At 41.8% G+C, this 19,250-nt stretch overlaps 1 protein-coding gene across 2 annotated transcripts in view; it reads left to right on the forward strand.

Annotated features, from left to right (window-relative positions):
• The window catches only part of MYO7B (myosin VIIB), a 191,270-nt gene that overhangs the window by 166,700 nt on the left and 5,320 nt on the right, over window positions 1-19,250 (forward strand). For both annotated transcript variants that reach the window (XM_044290687.1, XM_044290688.1), the window contains 6 exons: window positions 6,268-6,352; window positions 6,437-6,543; window positions 6,647-6,832; window positions 8,372-8,488; window positions 8,783-8,866; window positions 15,108-15,227. In XM_044290687.1, the coding sequence (XP_044146622.1) occupies window positions 6,268-6,352; window positions 6,437-6,543; window positions 6,647-6,832; window positions 8,372-8,488; window positions 8,783-8,866; window positions 15,108-15,227 (699 nt within the window). The remainder of the gene's footprint in view (window positions 1-6,267; window positions 6,353-6,436; window positions 6,544-6,646; window positions 6,833-8,371; window positions 8,489-8,782; window positions 8,867-15,107; window positions 15,228-19,250) is intronic.

Consider the following 19,250-nt stretch of genomic DNA (forward strand, 5'->3'; position numbering starts at 1 on the left):
AAAAAAAAAATCTTTTCTTCTGGGGACTTCACCTTCAATTGTTGGCACTTGTGTATGGAGTGGTTCTCTCCACAGAACATACACTTGAAGGTAGTTTGAAGATTTGTCGGTTTGCTCTCGTAGGTATCTGGACCTTTAGCTGCTGTGTTGGTTGCAAAGCTAGTTACTCTTGCGCGTCTTATATCTCTTGCAGGCCTTTCTTCTAAGGATTTTAAGACGTAAGATGCTGTTACTGGATTACATGCTATCCGTGCTTCCTTATTGATGAACTCAGAGAACTCTTTAAAACTTAGGAAGTCCTTACCTAGATCTAAATGTTCAGTCACATAGCGATTCCATCTAGAAGCCACTTCTTTAGGTAGCTTAGTTAGCATCCTGTGGTTTTCTAGATAGTCGTTCAGTACTTCCAGTCCTTGAACATGTGGGATGGCATTGCTGCATGCTGGCAGGAAGTCACCGTACTCTTGGAGTCTGAAGTGTTCTTTAAGACCTATTTTAGGCCACTTATTCAATTTCTCTCTAAAAGTTCTTTGTAATAAGAAAGGATGACCATATCTTGCATTAAATTTTTCCCAAGCTTGCTTGTAGGCTTCTTCGTCTTTTCGATAGAAGTTACCTTCAAGAACTTTCTTTGCTTCCCCACGAACATATCTCAGAAGGTAGAATAACTTGTCGATTGGACTGAAGCAATGATGCTCAATGATCATTTTAAAACATGCGTTCCACTCTATGAACTTCAGTACGTCTCCTGAAAATACAGTGGGTTCCGGCACGGGAAGTCTAGCGAGGACTGTTTTCTGTTGTCCTGTTGGGACAATAGTTGTAACACTCTCCTGAGCATTGCCGTCTAGGAATAGAATCATCCGGTTCTATTTTCTCACTTAGTTCTGAATTGGGTGAGTCCTTTTCTTTATCTTTTCGGGTAGGGATAGAGGGTAAATTCACACACCTTTTTCCTAACACTGGACTAGGCCTCTCTGTTTTTATGAGCAGGGATGGAAGGATAATAACTTATTTCTTCACTACATGCTGGAGATTTCCTTCCATTCTCCTGGGCATATGAAGGAAAGTAGGAGTCTTTTTCTTCACTTAGTACAGATTTGAACCTATGACTACTCTGACTCATATCCTCCTCATGTACTCTGTCTGGCTTCTATGATCTTAACTTGTTCTGCCTTTCCAGACTTTTCAATTCAGCTTCCATTTGATGGCGCTGTGCCTCCATTTCAGCTTCCATTTGATGGCGCTGTGCCTCCATTCCAGCTTCCATTTGATGGCACTGTGCCTTCATTTCAGCTTCCATCTGATGGCGTTGTGCATCCTATTCAGCTTCCATCTGATGGCGTTGTGCATCCTTTTCAACTTGCTTTTCAGCCATCAGTTGACGCTGTGCCTCAATGGCAGCTTCCATCTCAATTTCTGCTTTCTTGACAACAAGTTGTTCAGCTACTTCCTTTCTTTTGGCTGAAGTATTTGAGGACTCTGATATGTGGGTGGCACTTCTGCTAGCAAAGGAAGTCACACTTGAGATTGTGGTTCCCCCTAAGGACCTAGCATAGTCTCTCATAAAAAGCTAGTTCATTGTACTCCTTGCTTTAACTTCATCATAGTTTGCTGCAGATGATAGTTCTCTCATGAGTTTTACAAAATCTTTTGTGACCGCAGTACATGTGTCCATGTTCCTTACAATATCCTGGGAAAGTGTTGTAAACGACCGCAGGTTGACATATACTGCCATAAGTTCTGATTCAGATTCTTCTACCGTCTCTACCATATCACTCAAGTTCCCTTTTATACTTTCTTGCTTTAGCTTTTTACAAATGTCTTTAAGGTATAGTTTCCATTTGCTTCCAGTGCTGCTTCTTGCTCCAAATTTTCCAGCATTTTTGGTGTCCGTTTTATGGCACGTGATGAACGTCTTAGTTAATCTGTTTGGGCTATATTTGTTTGAGGCAAGACTAATGCTGCATCAGACTCTTCTACCTCAGACAGGTTCCCTTGCTCTTCCCCCTCTACTCTATCTATTTTTGTATCCTCTAACAGTGGCATGGTAATACTAGGTTCAGAAATGTAACTTTAAATGCAATACTGACAATTAATACGAATATAAAAGGGGTATTCGCATCAGCAGTTTTCATACTTACCTGCGGCGAGCGCGACGTTCACTTCTTATATTGACGACTTCTCCCGGCCCGCACTTGCGCAGAAGACTGAAGATTTTCTTCTGGCCGCGCAATGTCCTGAACGTGCACGCCGCTGTGCATGCGCCCTGGTGACTAATTCCTGGCCTGTATAGTACAGAGCCGGCGTGTGCAGCTCTGTATTTTACTGGCAAGGAAGAAGTCATCATGGCGCATGCGCGGTGGTGTGCGCGTTCAGGACATTGCGCGGCCCGGCCGGGAGAAAATCTTAAGTTTTCTGTGCAAGCGCGGCCACAGGATTCGACAGGCGAGAGGTGGCCTTAACCAGGGGAGACGAAAGACAACAATCAGGTAAGAGGGGACTTATTTTCTCAAAAAGGGTGAGAATTGGGTAATAAAATGTATTTACAAAACTGATCACTGTCAAATCATTAACAGACTTAACAGTGATCATTGTGATTGGAATACCCCTTTAAGAGTCCTTTCACTTTAAGTGCAATACTGACAAATGCAGAAATAAATGACCATCACTTTAAATGCAACAGCGATAAATGCAGGCAATAAATGACTTTCACTTTAAATGCTTTAGAGTCCGTGTACTACAAACTGTCCTTTGTTTTTATTTAAAGTCTCTTATTTCTGACCTTATTCTGAAGAGCAGGATAGTGCGATCTGAAGGTTGCTGGAACAAATGTGTGTCATAAATGAGACTTGTCTTTTCTTGATGTGATGCGATACTCTGTGCAGACTTGCGATGCTCTGTGATGACTTACGATGATCTGTGATGACTTGCAATGCGCTGCCTTGGATATACGCTGCTGCAGACTTTGGGTCTGGTGTTGGGAAACTTGCTGACTGCAGTACATGGTCTCTCCATGGATAGCAGTTCAGGCACTCTAGCTCTGGACTTTGGCCTCTCACCATGCGTCTCTTTCTCTCTCTAGGGATCGCAGGAGGGTTGGCGTTCTTTCTCTGACTATTTTGCCTTTGCTGTTCTGCCACTTTAAGAGTCTGCTGCAGTTTGACTAATGCACACGTTCTATGGCCTTTATGGTAGCTCCGCTGAGGTGTCTTTGCTTGCTCACTCAGGGAACAGTTGCTGCGCGGCGGTATAGACTGGCGCTCCGCTGCTCTAATGCGCTCTTTACTGTGCAAGTTGAGGAGCGCTATCGCTTCGCCCTCTGAGAGCTATAGTTCCACTGTGGCAGGCGCAGCACTATGAAGTGCCTTTTGTGCTGTGGCATTAGAAGAATTTTGATATCTCTGACTTTTAGTCTAACCAGACTGTCTATTACTCTGTAACTCCTCTAGCGCCGTTCCCATAAAACGCAGCTCTCAGTGGAGTGAATGTCTCTTCAGCTCCTGTCTCTGGTGAATACTGATTCTAGCAGCAGGAGCTGGGGGAATTCCCAGACAGGCTGTCTGTGAGGCTGGCTGTGTTTGGTGAAAATTCTTGCTGCATGAGAAGATGGCTGTGATTGGTCTAGACTTCTGCCCAGAAAGAACAGAATAACTGTTTCTGCTGTGCCACTGAGTTTACCTCACATTACAAAATTAATCTTAAAGGCATATTATCTTTTCTGCTTCTGTGAACACAAAATAAAACAGAAATATGACATCCAAAACACAATGTCACAGTATATAACTCTGCTTTTGTCTTTAACACATAAACATAGGAACTGCACTAAGGCTGTTGGCAGGTCTAGCTGTACAAGCTACACTAGCAACCCAGGACAGGTCCCAGCTGGCCAGCTACACCACTAGAAGTTACAACTTGTCCTGCAAAAAACAAGCCCTCATATGGCTATGTGAACAGATAAAGAAACGTTATGGCTCTGGGAAGGCATACAGTGAAAAATTAAAATGTCAAAAAACTGTTGGGAAGGTGTTAAAGAGTACCGATTGACAGTTTTTTCTATAAATTAATAATATAAATTAGGATAATATATGTGACAAAGTTTCTTATTACAGAAAAATGCCTCATTCTCCCCATATAAGACATTTCTTCTCTCCCCCAGCATCCTGCACTGATCACCACTCTCAATTTCCCGATAAAATCTGTACATAAAAATTTGCACATTGAAAAATAAGGATACAGTTGCTGCTCATAGAAGGCTATGGTGAGGAAGGGACACGACTCCAGAGCTTAACTAACAGCAATGCTGCTCAGTACTGCTGTATAATGAGCTGCTGCTTTTATGAGTGTACTACACAGTGAAGGGGAGCAGGATCTCCTCTTCATTATGTGTGCTATGTATGGGAGACATCATAAGCAGCTACTCTGCTATGTAGCATATGCTACACAATTGAGCCAAGTCATATAATGGTCAAAAAAATGTTAATCACACATGAAAACTTATTCTTAAGTCACCTGAAATCATAGCAAATGATAGAAAGATAAAAACTGAAACAAATTGGAGCAGCTCTGCGATTATAAGTTTAGTCCACTAAAAAGTAGACAAAGTTTCTGCTTCTGGAGCTGGAGCTATGTTTAAATAGGCGATCAGCAGGGTGCTGGGTGTCAGACCCCACTGAACAGCTAGTGAGGGTCTATCCCGAGGATAGGCCATCACTTAAAGGGAACCTGTCACCAGGATTTTGTGTATAGAGCTGAGGACATGGGTTGCTAGATGGCCGCTAGCACATCCGCAATACCCAGTCTCCATAGCTCTGTGTGTTTTTATTGTGTAAAAAAAACTATTTGATACATATGCAAATTACCCTGAGATGAGTCCTGTCCCTGACTCATCTCACATACAGGACTCATCTCAGGTTAATTTGCATATGTATAAAAAAAATGTTTTACATAATAAAAGCACACAGAGCTATGGGGACTGGGTATTGCAGATGTGTTAGCGGCGATCTAGCAACCCATGTCCTCAGTTTTATACACAAAATCCTGGTGACAGGTTCCCTTTATTAAAACATAGACAATACATTTAGACATTTTGATTACTTTTTTTCACTGGACTGACATATGCTACATACAGGTCGATTTATGGAAACTGTGAAAGAAAAACTGTCTTTGTTGTCATGGCAACCAATCACAGTAGAACTTTTGCAGTTTTGGTTTCAAACAGCTTTACATATCTCCCCAATTTTGGGGTAAAAAAGTCTAATGAAAAAAGTGCTAGTTTACACCCTAACTTTAGAAAAGATTTATGAAGTTTTGTTGAAAGGATAATTGCCGATGATTGTGATGATCATTTAGTACATCTCTCTTATGGAGTAGCATATGTAACACCCCAGAGTTGTGTTACCACTCCTGCACCCTGCTACTATCTCTAATGGGCTAACAAAACGTCATCTTATGTATTTTGTTCAGGTCCTCCACGATGTGCATTCCTATTTTGTCATGTAACTGTTCAAATGCTATATCTCTGGTTTACCAGCATGTGGCTGCAAATATGGCAGAGCTATATTTCGATAGAATAGAACCTTCCATTCCATTCTAACCCCCCTCTGTGGAGAAGTGGGCGAGTCCCCACTTCCTGCAGGGAGGATGGGGACCAGTTAGAGTTAGTCTAGCTTATCACCTGCTAGGGTAAGGTGTGCAGGGCATGTCTCTGCTGAACGTGCCCAAGCCAGCCAGAGCACCCTAAGCTCTGCTGGCCACGGAGGCCAAAGCTTAAAGCCTCAGGAGCCAGGAGTTTCCCAGGCCTAATCTAAAGACAGACCATACAAAGAGAAGTGCAACATAAAGAAGAAGCAAAGCCATACAGTCAACCTGTCAGTACAGCAGAGCCAGAGAGAAACAGATGTAGTACAGTTGAGTTTGCCTGCCAGTTTTAATGTTAAAGCCTACTGGGACCAAGACAAAGCCTGTAAACCGTTTTGGAGAACGTTTATGCAAATTAAAGCTGCTGTTCAACTACATACAAGGTCTGGACTCAATATTTCTTCTAAATACCTAAATTATTCCCCCTATTTATTGCTTCGGAGCGAAAACTTGGGGTCCAGCCGTATCCAGGTAGAAGCACCGTGACACACATAAAGTGACATTTTAGGCCGCACTATACCACTAGGCATTCCTACACCTGGAACGCGTTTTATATATATAGAGGCCCCTGGGGGAGGCGCCCGTTGCACATATTCATGTATTCACTGAGTGATAATTTTGCTACAGGTTATAAGTCTGAACGAACAAGATTATTTCTATGATGCATTGAGGCAGCTGAATGACTACATCCGAAAGAGCCGTCCTACTGCAGGTAAATTGTGCATATGGTGTTTGACTTGCAGATAAATAATTTTATCAGGTGATGTTGAGTCTAGTGACATATCTTGTCATGCAGGAGCGCCTTCTTTTGCCAGCTTCCAGTTGTACTTCATGCGGAAGCTGTGGGTATCTGTTCAGCCAGGGAAGGATATCAAGGCTGATACTATATTTCACTATCATCAGGTGAGTGTCATTTGCACTACAAGATGTACTGTATTTAGTTTGCCTATAGAGGATCAAAAGGTGCAAGATTAATTGTCCTTTGTTATCTGAATGTAATATTCAGGAGCTACCAAAATATATGCGTGGATACCACCGATGTACTGTGGAAGATGCTGTGAACTTAGCTGGACTGATATACAAGATACAGTACAACAACGACCGCACTCAGTTTGCCAACCTCAATAAAATCCTACGGGATCTGGTTCCAGAGTACCTTCTGCGTATGAGTACACAGGAGGAATGGAAGAAGGTAGGTGACAAATAAAATTTTTTAAATATATATCAGCAGGGAATGCACATAGGAAATTAAGTTGGCAATTAAAAGTTGAGATAGAAAATATCCCTAGCCTCATGTTTTCCAGGAATGGTGCTAATGCAGCGCTGCATTTCCTTCTAATTTATCCCTGCGGCACATCTGTTTACCCACCAGTGCAGGGACCTGCAGCCAGCCCCATACACTTAAAGGGAACCTGACATCCAGATGTTCAACATTTAAAGGGGTTGCCCATTTTATTTATATTGTTGCCCTTTCCTCAGGACAGCCCATCAATATCAGATCGGTGGGGGTCTGAGACCTGGCACCACCACCAATCAGCTGTTTGAAGAGAAGGCCACGTCCTGTGAGCAGTGCCTTCCCTTCATTGTTTTCTTGCTCACCGCTGCGGTGAGCAGGTGTAATTGCAAGTATATGAGGATAGGTCATCAATATAAATAAAGCAAACATCCCCTTTAACTACGTTATTATTTTAGGCAAGGATTCCCAACCTGCGGCACTCCAAACATGCCCTGATAGCTGTAGGCTGTCTGGGCATGCTGGGAGTTGTAGTTTTGCAATTGCTGGAGGGCATCCCTGATTTTAAACATGTCCCCAGTGGTACCATTATTCTGCTCTTCTGTTTCATAGTTGCACAGAAAATTATCGTCTCCACATCTCGCTCAGACATGCTCTATCTCTTTAAGGGTCCCTGTGCAGTGAAGCTGGGTGTACAGCGCCTGACTTCAGTGCTTCTGTGCATGAGCGATGTGTGCAGCGAACCTCACAGGTGCACACTGTCTGCCTTGACTTGAATGAGTCTCCTTGACTTCAAAAATGCTCAGCACTCCCACTAATCAAAACCTTTGATAAGTCTCTATGACCTCAACGGTTATATGAAAGCTCAATGACTCTTCAAAGGGGTTCTTAAGGAATACTGATTTTGTTTAGCAAGTGCCCACAGCCTGCCTCCATAAAGAGAAGATTCATACTGCTGCCCTCAGCTACAGTCCTCCGCAATCCCTGTGCTGTGTCCATGTTTCAGTCCCCGACTTGCCAGAAGCAGCACATCACCACTGAAGCCAGTCATTGGCTGCAGCAGATTACGTGACCTTGCCTATGCAGCACTGGAAGAAAACAAGAAGGGGACCTTAACATGGACACAGGGGAGGCATTGTGGAGGACCAATGCGGCAGAAAGCAGGTAAGTATGAATCTTCTGTTAATGGAGGTTGACAGTACTTGCTGAAAAATCTGCATTCCTGGAGAACCCCGTTAAAGGTCAGATTTGGGATGTAGCACTACATCAGCTAAGCTGTCCTGGTTCATATATTACAATATTTCAATATCTACTTTCAATTTGGTTGGCTGGATATAAACTGGAAAATCTGTGAAATGTTTCAAAAGAATAGTAGCAAGATGTACTTTGAGTTATAATAACACAAGAGCATCATATTGGGTACTTCATATTTTTCTTGGACCACTATTTTACAGTGCGTCAGGGACTTGATTAATAAATGTGTTCCTTTGTTCCTAGAACATAATAGCTGCTTATAGTAAGCATGAGAAGAAAACAGTGGAAGAAGCCAAGATAGCATTTCTAAAGTATATTAGCAGGTGGCCGACATTTGGTTCTGCGTTCTTCGAGGTTAAGGTCAGTATAGTATATACATGTGTGTGCAAGAAGTTGGTCTTTTACAAGCAAAATAATAATTGCCAGTAGAAGCATTAGAAATTAGAGATGAGGGAATCGATTCTAGACAAAGTAACTTTGTTATGTATTCGTTACTTTCAATTAGGATCAAATTTATACGGACCTGAATCAAATCTGATGACCAACTTGTGTGAATAAGACCCTAGCCGAATTTCAAGAAATTTGCTCATTTCTATTAGGAATGCATTTCATACCCTTGTATGTAATATTGATAATGAAAACTTTACCTTTCAGCAATCTTCTGATCCATCATTGCCTGATATTGTACTTATTGCAATAAACAAGCATGGAGTATCCTTATTTCATCCCAAAACTAAGGTAAGACATCAGGAAACTATTCATGCCCCTATCATACCTTTATCGAGAAGTTTGAAGTGGAGGGTTACTCAAACAACAAAATATAATGTGTGAATCCTCCTATGCCTGTTCACATCTACCCTGCACCTATCCTACAGACTAAATATGTCAGTCATCCTTGTAGAGGACCTGGAAATAATACCATCACCACCTGACAGTAGTGTACATTGAGATTTCCAGCATATACTACCTATCCATGACTAATGGCACCTGGCTTGCAAGTAATCAGGAAAGAAGCATTGCCTTATCTGGGAAAAAGCTGTAGTCTGTCCAGTCAAACAATAGACACTCAAAGTTATCGACCTTTCTTTTCATGTATGGTTGCTTGCCCCAAATCCCATGCCACCAGGGGCGGACTTGGCCATAGACTCAAATAGGAAATTTCCTGGTGGACCAATGCCCAGGGGGCTACCTGAACCCTCCTCATGGCTGCCAGCTGGATACTTAATGGTCTCATGCTCTCGGTAGTAATTAACCCCTTAGTGAACAGCCAGTTTTGGGCCATACTGACCAAGTGTTTTTCTTCCTTTTTTCAAAAAGCTATAACTTGTTTTATTTTTTTGTCTATGTAGCTGTATGATTGCATGTTTTTTGCGGAACAAGGTGTAGTTCTTAATAGTGCCATTTTGGGATACATATAACTTTCTGATTAAAGGGCTTCTGTCACCCCACTAAAGTCTTTTTTTTTGGGTTACTTATAATCCCTATACTGTGATATATCAATCTATAATGCTATTACTCATTTTGGTTCAGTAGTTAATTAAAAAAACTGACTTTTATAATATGCAAATTACCTGTCTACCAGCAAGTAGGACGGCTACTTGCTGGTAGCAGCCGCATCCTCCTATCATAATGACGCCCCCCCGCATGTTGATTGACAGGGCCAGCGAACGCGCTCGTCCTCTGCTGGCCCTGTCTGCATTCAAAATCTGGCGCCTGCGCCGTACCTGTCTTCAGTCGGCGCACTGAGAGGAGGACGCTCGCTTGGCCGCTCCATCCTCAAAGCGCCTGCGTCGATGACGTCACATCTACACCCGGCGCAGGCGCACTGAGGAAGGAGCGGCCGAGCGAGCGTCCTCCTCTCAGTGCGCCTGCGCCGACTGAAGACAGGTACGGCGCAGGCGCCAGATTTTGAATGCAGACAGGGCCAGCAGAGGACGAGCGCGTTCGCTGGCCCTGTCAATCAACATGAGGAGGGGGCGTCTTTATGAGAGGAGGATGCGGCTGCTACCAGCAAGTAGCCGCCCTACTTGCTGGTAGACAGGTAATTTGCATATTATAAAAGTCAGTTTTTTTAATTAACTACTGAACCAAAATGAGTAATAGCATTATAGATTGATATATCACAGTATAGAGATTATAAGTAGCCAAAAAAAATAAACTTTTGTGGGGTGACAGAAGCCCTTTAACTCTGTTTGGGAGGGAGATGTAAAAAAAACAGCAATACTGCCACTGAGTGTTTACATAATGAATTTTGCGGCATTCGATTTCTGGCATAAATAAAATAATATCTTTATTCTCTGGGTCTGGAATCATTTTGAAGTAAATAACACTTTTTGACAGCTTGTTATTACGTTTTTTCGGTGGCGACTAAGAATAAATGAGTAATTCTGGATTTTCTTTGTTTTCTTTTTTACAGCGTTCACTGTAGGGTATAATTTCAATTATATTTGTGTATTATCTCCCTTACTATTCGATATGTATATCGAACCCCTTGCGATGGCCATCAGGCAGGACGATCAGGTTAAAGGATTTGGTACGCTAGGAATACAAGACCGTATCTCATTATATGCAGATGATGTTCTGTTTTTTATAGATCACACGGAAACTACTCTCCCTAGGATTATTCAAATGGTTAAAGCATTTGGTGAGGTGTCTGGTCTTCTTATAAACTGGGCCAAGACCAGTCTGCTCCCAATAGACCCCCTGCCACAGAAAGAGGTTCCTGTTACACAGTTGGATATTGTTGATACTTTTCAATATTTGGGTTTGACTATATCGCCTCGGGTCGAAAACTTTGTAGAACTTAATTTGATCCCCATAATGGTAAAGATTAGAGCTAAAATAGGGATCTGGCTGAAACTTCCCCTGTCTAGAGCTGATCGAGTTTCACTGGTTAAAATGGTGATATTACCACAATTTCTTTATGTGCTCAGGAATACACCTATTTGGATACAAGACAAACATTTTAAACTTATGGAAAGAATAATTAATGACTTAATATGGGGAAGAAAGCGAGTTCGAATTAAGTTGGAATATTTGTATAAATCAGTGGAGTGCGGGGGTTTAAATCTCCCCTACTTTAAGGGGTATTTTATTGCAGCCCAGTTATTGATGTGCTATGAATCAGAGAACAGCGCACTGCTGGGGAAGTTGGTAACTAGTCACGCTCACAATAATATTTTCACCTTGTTGGAATCTGGTCTATTGAAGAGTTATGAGCAAGGCTATAGAGAGACTATAAAACTACTCCTTAAGGTGTGGGCTACAACTAGGACATGGTTGAAGGTTAAGGGTTCACTTACATTTACGCCTCTTTGGCATAATTTGTATTTACAAAGGCTGGATGAAATTGCAGCTGACACATTTTGGCAGAAGAATAAAATTTTATATATTTCACAGGTAGTTAAAGATAGAGAAATTAAACCCTTTATAGAAATGACACATAATATAAAAAATCTTTCATGGTTTAGGTATTTTCAATTGCGATCTGTGTTATCTAGTTTGGATGATAAGCGGCTGTTGGATATAGATAATTTATCCTTTTTGAATGATTGGGTAGGGGGCACACTTTCTAGAATAAAAATTTCAAATATATATAAGTTATTACTTAAGGTACGGTTTAGTGATATACACTCACCAGGACAAAAATCGTGGGAGGTGGATTGTCCGAATTTACAAATAGAAGGGTGGGAGAATATTTTTGGGAATTTATCTTTATTATCCCAGAACTTTAACCATGTTCTAATACAATTCTATATTTGCCACAGATTATATATAACTCCCCTATGGATGAATAAATGCGGGTTAAGAGACACGTCCAACTGTCCCAAATGTGACACTGTAGGAGCAGACTTTCTCCATATGATATGGACCTGTCCAGAACTTATAAATTACTGGAATGGTATCAATAATTGTATTATGTGTAAACTAAAAATTCGAATTCCTTTTGAACCACAAGTATTTGTTCTTAATGATCTTTCCAAACTAAAAAATCACAAGTATCAAAAGATCTTCCTGAGTAGAATACTGATGTTGGCTAGAGTTTTGATCAGTCGGACCTGGTTTGCCCGATCCATTCCAGACATAAATACATGGACAAATTTAATTGATAAGGTAAAGAACTACGAGAAAATTATATATAGACGGAGGGAAATTGAACACCAGTGGAGTAGGATATGGAGTGGTTGGAGGTCCGATTAGCTGAGGTCAAGTTGTTTTATATATAGGGGTCCTACTTTGACGCACCACAAATCGGGGGGGAGGGAGGGGAGGGTTTTCTAAATGTTATGAAAAGACGAGCTGAATATATTTATATTTATATATAATTAGTTGGGTCACTAAGAATTGAGAGATTGTAAAGACTTTGTTTTACTGTAAATGTTCTGCAGTTTTCCCAATAAATTTTTTGGAAATAAAAAAAATAAAATAAAAAATAAAATTATATTTGTGTAGTGCTGGTTGTTATGGATGTGGCAATACCAAATATGTGTGGGCGTTTTTATTTTTGAAGGTTTTTTTCATTGAAAAGCATATTTTCAATGGGAAAAAGCATATTTTCAATGGGAAAAAGCATATTTTTTATTGCAATTTTTAAAACTGTTAAACATTTTTTTAAACTTTTTTTTAATCACTTACTAGTCCTGCAGGGGAAATATAACAGGCAATCTTTGGATTGCTTTTAAAATACAATGCACTATCCCCACAGTGCATTGCATTTTAATATCAGTGCTATACTGATATTGACCAGCAGACTAGGTCCCAGCCAGCCTATACACACATCAGCACCCTGCGATCACATTAGGAGACAGAGAGAGTCTGCTCCCTCTGTCACCACTTACATCTGGCGGCGCCGTGCCAGAGGCATATAAGGTGTCACTCCTGCCAGTCTGGGCTGTTAGAGGGGGACCCTTGCAGCGCTTAGACCAGGCCGCGGTGAAAAGGCCAGCCTATATCCCCTTAGTAACTGCTGTAAAAAGGCATATGGGTGGTCACTAAGGGGTCAATGTTAGGAGCATCAGGTACTTATATCCTCTTGAATTCAGATCTCTTTAGTGCTGCACTACGGTATTGCTGGTCCCATCTACTTCTCGCCTACTTATGTTGGCCCGCCTTCTGTCCATTTGGTCCTGGCTACAGCATAAGGCCTCTTTTAGGGTTTTTTCCAGAGCTGCTTTAAGTTCCCAGTCTGCCCCTGCATCCCAACCCCGTACTATGCCCCAAATGCAAAAGACTGCTCCTATACTTTTTAACACCCTTACTACTATATACTGTATATTTTGTGTTGTGTAGCAATCAAGCAGAATCATGTTTTTAGTACTTAAAAAGTTAAAAATAAAGAGCAACAACAGGGCAATCACACTTTCTTATTTTACTTGATTTATCTTTTGCTGCCACGACCACTTTTACCAACGCAAATAAAACCTAAATTATAAAGTAATTATAACCCCATACCCATTTACTTTTTGAAAGGACATATCTAACCCATTGTGAAAATGCACTTTACTTTCATGCAAATTTTTGTTTATAAACTTTTCTCCTTAAATTCCAGAGTGGATTTGCATTTCAAGGCAAGATCCCAGAAGTACTGGGAATGTTCATTTCCTTAACATGCTGCAGATTTGTTTTTGCAGAAATTTTCTGCAACTGAAAATCAGCTCCATTCACCTGAATGAGTTTTGCAGAAATCCATCGGCTTGCCACTAAAACAAACCCATTTAGTTTAATGGAACCGATTTTTGAAAGCACCCTAAAGAAAGTACTAAGGGCTCTTTCACACCTGTGTTCTTTTCTTCCGGCATAGAGTTCGGTCGTCGGGGCTCTATGCCGGAAGAATCCTCATCAGTTTTATCCTAATGCATTTTGAATGGAGATAAATCCGTTCAGGATGCATCAGGATGTCTTCAGTTCCAGACCGGAACGTTTTTTGGCCGGAGAAAATACCGCAGCATGCTGCGCTTTTTGCTCCGGCCAAAAATCCTGAAGACTTGCCGCAAGGCCGGATCCGGAATGAATGCCCATTGAAAGGCATTGATCCGGATCCGGCCTTAAGCTAAACGTCGTTTCGGCGCATTGCCGGATCCGACGTTTAGCTTTTTATGAATGGTTACCATGGCTGCCGGGACGCTAAAGTCCAGGCAGCCATGGTAAAGTGTAGTGGGGAGCAGCATACTTACCGTCCGTGCGGCTCCCGGGGCGCTCCAGAGTGACGTCAGGGCGCCCCACGCGCATGGATGACGTGATCACATGGCACGTCATCCATGCGCATGGGGCGCTCTGAGGTCATTCTGGAGCGCCCCGGGAGCCGCACGGACTGTAAGTATACCGCTCCCCCGCTCCCCACTACTACTATGGCAACCAGGACTTTAATAGCGTCCTGGCTGCCATAGTAACACTGAACGCATTTTGAAGACGGATCCGTCTTCAAATGCTTTCAGTTCACTTGCGTTTTTCCGGATCCGGCGTGTAATTCCGGCAAGTGGAGTACACGCTGTATCCAAACAACACAAGTGTGAAAGAGCCCTAAGACACATATGGAAGTGGGAAGCACTTCCTTAACTCCTGTGGAGAGATCTCGCAGTAGGTCTTTGATGCTGTTCTTCAAAATACTGTACAACCAGGGGCATTTGTTGCAATAGAAAGGGAAGATGTAAGTGTGGTGCCATTTCAGTTAGCTCTGTAGATGATAAAATGCTGAAGCACATAATTTAAAGGGTCACTGAGCTTTGTAAAAACGTTTTGATCGGCAACTAATCGCTAGAACAAGGAGAGAGAAAAAAATACTCTAATAATAATTTATGCCGATTAAATTTATTTAAAGTCTTTCTTGTGCTATACATAGAGACTTTTGTAGCAGCAGATGTCATATTATACATATTATTATGCAGTGTAAATGCTTAATCTATTCACATTGTTACACTTTTCAGGAAATTCTATTTAACAATAAAGCTATAGGGGTTTTTGTATTTTTCTGTTCATATAGGAGTTGCTTATTAACCACCCATTAAATAAAATATCTCGCTGGAACAGTGGAAATACTTATTTTCAGATGACAACTGGGAACCTAGTACGAGATAACAAGATCCTGTGTGAGACTTCATTGGTAAGAGCTATTTCTTGAAATCTGTTGTATTCACTATATGAGTTCAAAATGTTTTACTTTATTTACGATGACATTTTACACTATAGTCTGATTAAATGTTTAGATGCTTGAGCTGCGTTGTTCACATGCCTCTTCTCATAGTTACTTGAAATGCTGCTGGGTTGTCACTGGCATGGCTGCATATTTTCTTTTTTTTATTTATTTATAAATTTTATTGTTTTAATACAGAATTAATAACCAAAATACATAGCTAATAATTTATAGTCCATCAGTCCGTCAAATCTAGTCTATGGACGTAATTGACAATAATTGCATAGAAATATCCATAATTGTGTAAATGTTTTAAAAATCAAATGGAGGACTCTAGCTGAGGAGGATGGCAGGATCCGGAGCCTAGTAAGCAGATGTATATAGCCTTCTGAATGAACAAAAGTTACAACCTTTGTTTTAATGCCGGAAAGTCCCCCCATCCTCAACATTCCTAGAGATCCTCATGTGCTCAAATATATCTTCACATTCTTCCCCGGTGCAATACATATAGAGCGAGCCGGACAAATGGAGTATCCCCCTATCTCACCCCACCCACCCACCCTCCCACCTTGCAGGGAAAAAAAAAAAAAAAACATAGTTAATTAATTAACTGTGTCCCAGTCTTTCCATAAGTTACTCCACTTTAAGTAGGATCCTCTTTGTTTATGAAGTATCTTCTCGTAGCTTTTCACTTTCTCAACTAAACTCAGCCAGTTATTACAGTCTGGGGCGGAAGAGGAAAACCAAGCTCTAGAAATGAGTAGTCTGGCCAAGAACATCACTTTAATCAAGAGGTGGCATTTTGTGGGCTGGTAATTAACCTCAGATAGGTCTCCTAGGACCCATATCCTGGGGGACAAAGGAACAACAATTTTAAGTTTACACGCCAGTTTTTTTTGGACCAAACTCCAATACCTGCTCACCATTGGGCAACCCCAGAACATATGTAAGTGATCTGCCTCGGAGTCACCACAACGTGGGCATTCGGAGGAGACCCTGAGTCCTCTTCTATGTAGCCATAAAGGTGTCACGTAAATTTTGTGCAAAATATTAAATTGTACAACAATGTGGTTAAAATTGTGTGAAACCAGCTTTAAGCTTTCCCCTATCTTATCCCAATTTGGATGACCCGCCTCTGCAAGGAGAGAGGACCAAGCTCTCTGCCCTGGAGAGAGAACATCCAAAAAGAAATTATCCATTAAGTGTCTATAGCAGTATGATAATTTAATTCTCGTAACAATTTTCCTACAAATTAAATCGTGTAAAAATGCGGGAGTATCTATAATAAAAGAGTGACTATTTAGAGTGCTAGAGAGTGCGGACCTCAATTGAAAATATGCATACCAAGCCACCTCACCTAAATTTGCCCTTAGTTCCATGAGGGACAAAATTTGTCCCCCACTGACTACTTGATGTAGGTACTGAACATTTTTGATCCTCCAATACTGGCGGCAGCTTAAGTCGTTTAAAATGAGAAGTTTTGAGTTGTGCCATAATGGGGTGCAGACGAGTGATGCCTTAACTCCGCACCAACTCCTTATGGCCAGCCAGGTCTTTATGGCCATTCTACAAAAAAGTGAGTATCCGCTCGGGATATTTGCTAGATAGTCAGATTCCAGTACGGTGAAAAAATCCGAGAAGCCTGAATCTTTCACCACTCTACTACAAAAAGGGCTATTTTCCCAGTCATTAAAAAGACAGAGTTGGGAAGCCACAAAGTAGCCCCTAAAATAGGGGAGGTTAAGACCTCCCCGATTGTAAGGCATGGAAAAATAGAGTGCCTTCAGTCTCACGCGCTTCCTCCCCCATAATAGATCATTGATCATACGATCTATCAGTCTAAAATACTTGTCTGGGATCCATATGGGCGAATTGCGCAGGACATAAAGAACCTGGGGCAGCACTACCATTTTTATTAATGAAATTCTGTCCGCTCTTGCTGGCAGGATTTTTTGCCATATCTTAATTTTGGCTCTCAACTTCATCAGCAAAGGAATCAGGTTATGTTGTAAATATTCCTGAGGTTTGGCAGAAACTGTTATCCCCAGATACTTTATTGAATCAGAAATTGTTAATTGGTTATTCCATTCACCTCGCAGCTCATCTATAGGGAGGAGAACGGTCTTATCCCAGTTGATCTGCAGTCCAGACGGATCGGAAAAAAGACCAACAAGGTCCATTATTCGAGGGAGAGTGGTGTCTGTTTGATGGATAAAAACCAGGATGTCATCTGCGTAAAGGGATACTCGGTCATGCTTCCCCATTATGCCAAAACCGGCCACCTCCGGGTCCTGTCTTATCATGGCAGCTAAAGGTTCGATATAAATATTAAATAGAAAAGGGGAAAGGGGACAACCCTGACGGGTGCCCCGTCCAAAGGTAAAACTCTCTGTCGTCAAATCATTGATCCTGATCCTAGCAACAGGAGAATTATAGAGTAACTGAACCATCCCCATGAATCTTGGACCAAAGCCCATTTTTTTCATGACCTCCCAGAGAAAGATCCACTCCACCCTGTCGAAGGCTTTAGTTGCATCCAGCGACAGGATGGAGCGGGCACCATGCCCAGGGGACTGAATATTCATGAATAGCCTGTGTAGATTGTTATGGGTACCCCTTTTTGGCATGAAGCCATTTTGATCTGGGTGGATAATGGTGGACATAACCCGCGAGAGCCTCCTAGCCAGGACTTTTGATAGTAACTTAGCATCTGTGTTTAATAGGGATATTGGTCTATAGGAGCTCAGTTCTGCCGGGTCCTCATCCTTTTTTGGAATTAAAACATCTCCATAGAGAGTATGGTAGTTGCCCTTCCTGTATTGCTTGGGAAAAGACCTGTAGCAACCTGGGGAGAATCACCTCGCTATACTTGCGATAGACCTCGTATGGAAGGCCATCCAATCCTGGCGATGAGTTCCCCGAGATGGATCCAAGGGCCTCCTGCAGCTCCATGAGGGACAGCCCCTCCTCCAAGTATTCCTTTTGAGCTTCATTTAAAGTAGGAAGTGGAATTCTCTCCAGGAACCGCATCGCCAGTTCAGATGACAGACCTGGGGAGGATCTATATATCTGAGCAAAGTATTGTAAAAAGGTATTCCCAATTCCCCCCAAATCTGCTATAATTTCCCCCTCTACGTTGCGGATCGAAGTAATAGATTTTTTTTTTTTTCCTGTTGTGAAATTATTCTAGCTAAAAGCCTACCCGGGCGTCCAGACTCAATGAAATAATTGAGCCCCTTAAAGAATACCCTATGGTTTGCCTTCTCTATTACATATTTCCCCAGGGCACAACTAGCCTTCTGCATCTCTTCCCTATTGTATTCAGTAGGCTGGCTAGCATATCGCTCTGCTGTAAGGGCAGCCGTCTTGTCCAGTTCCTGCTCTTTCTTCCTAAACGTTCTCTTTACTGCGGCAATCTCACTTATAAAAACCCCCCTCAGAAATGCTTTAAAGGCATCCCATACTATGTTGATGTTAGCAGAGGGTAGATTCACCTTCCAAAAGGAGGACATCAGTGGTTTAATCGACTGAATATTGTCCATAATAGTGAGCCAATATGGATTCAGCTTAAATCCTAGCCCCCTAATGTCCTTATTCTCCACGCTGCCAACCTCAACCAGAACGGGTGTGTGGTCTGAAACTGTTCTTACCCCATATCGCATCTTCCGGATATTACTCAGGTTGCTCTCATTGGTGAATGCTAGATCGATCCTAGACATTGCTCTGCCGCCCCTGCTAACACAGGAATAAACTCTCTTTCCTCTGCAAAAATGTTCCCATATGTCCACCAGTCCCACCTCTAAGCAAAACTGAGGCAACAGAGAATTAAAAAAGTTCCTCCCCCTTTCTGCGTCTAATGTAAATCTATCTTTGTTGGGGTCAATAACCGCATTAAAATCCCCCATCAGGATTAAGCGGCATTCTGGTCTCTTTTCGAAAAAAAGCATTAGCTGAAGCAGTGGGTACATTGAAAATGGCGGAGGTATGTATTAA

Source organism: Bufo gargarizans, chromosome 4, assembly GCF_014858855.1.
Source record: "Bufo gargarizans isolate SCDJY-AF-19 chromosome 4, ASM1485885v1, whole genome shotgun sequence".
Taxonomy (NCBI): Eukaryota; Metazoa; Chordata; class Amphibia; order Anura; family Bufonidae; genus Bufo; species Bufo gargarizans.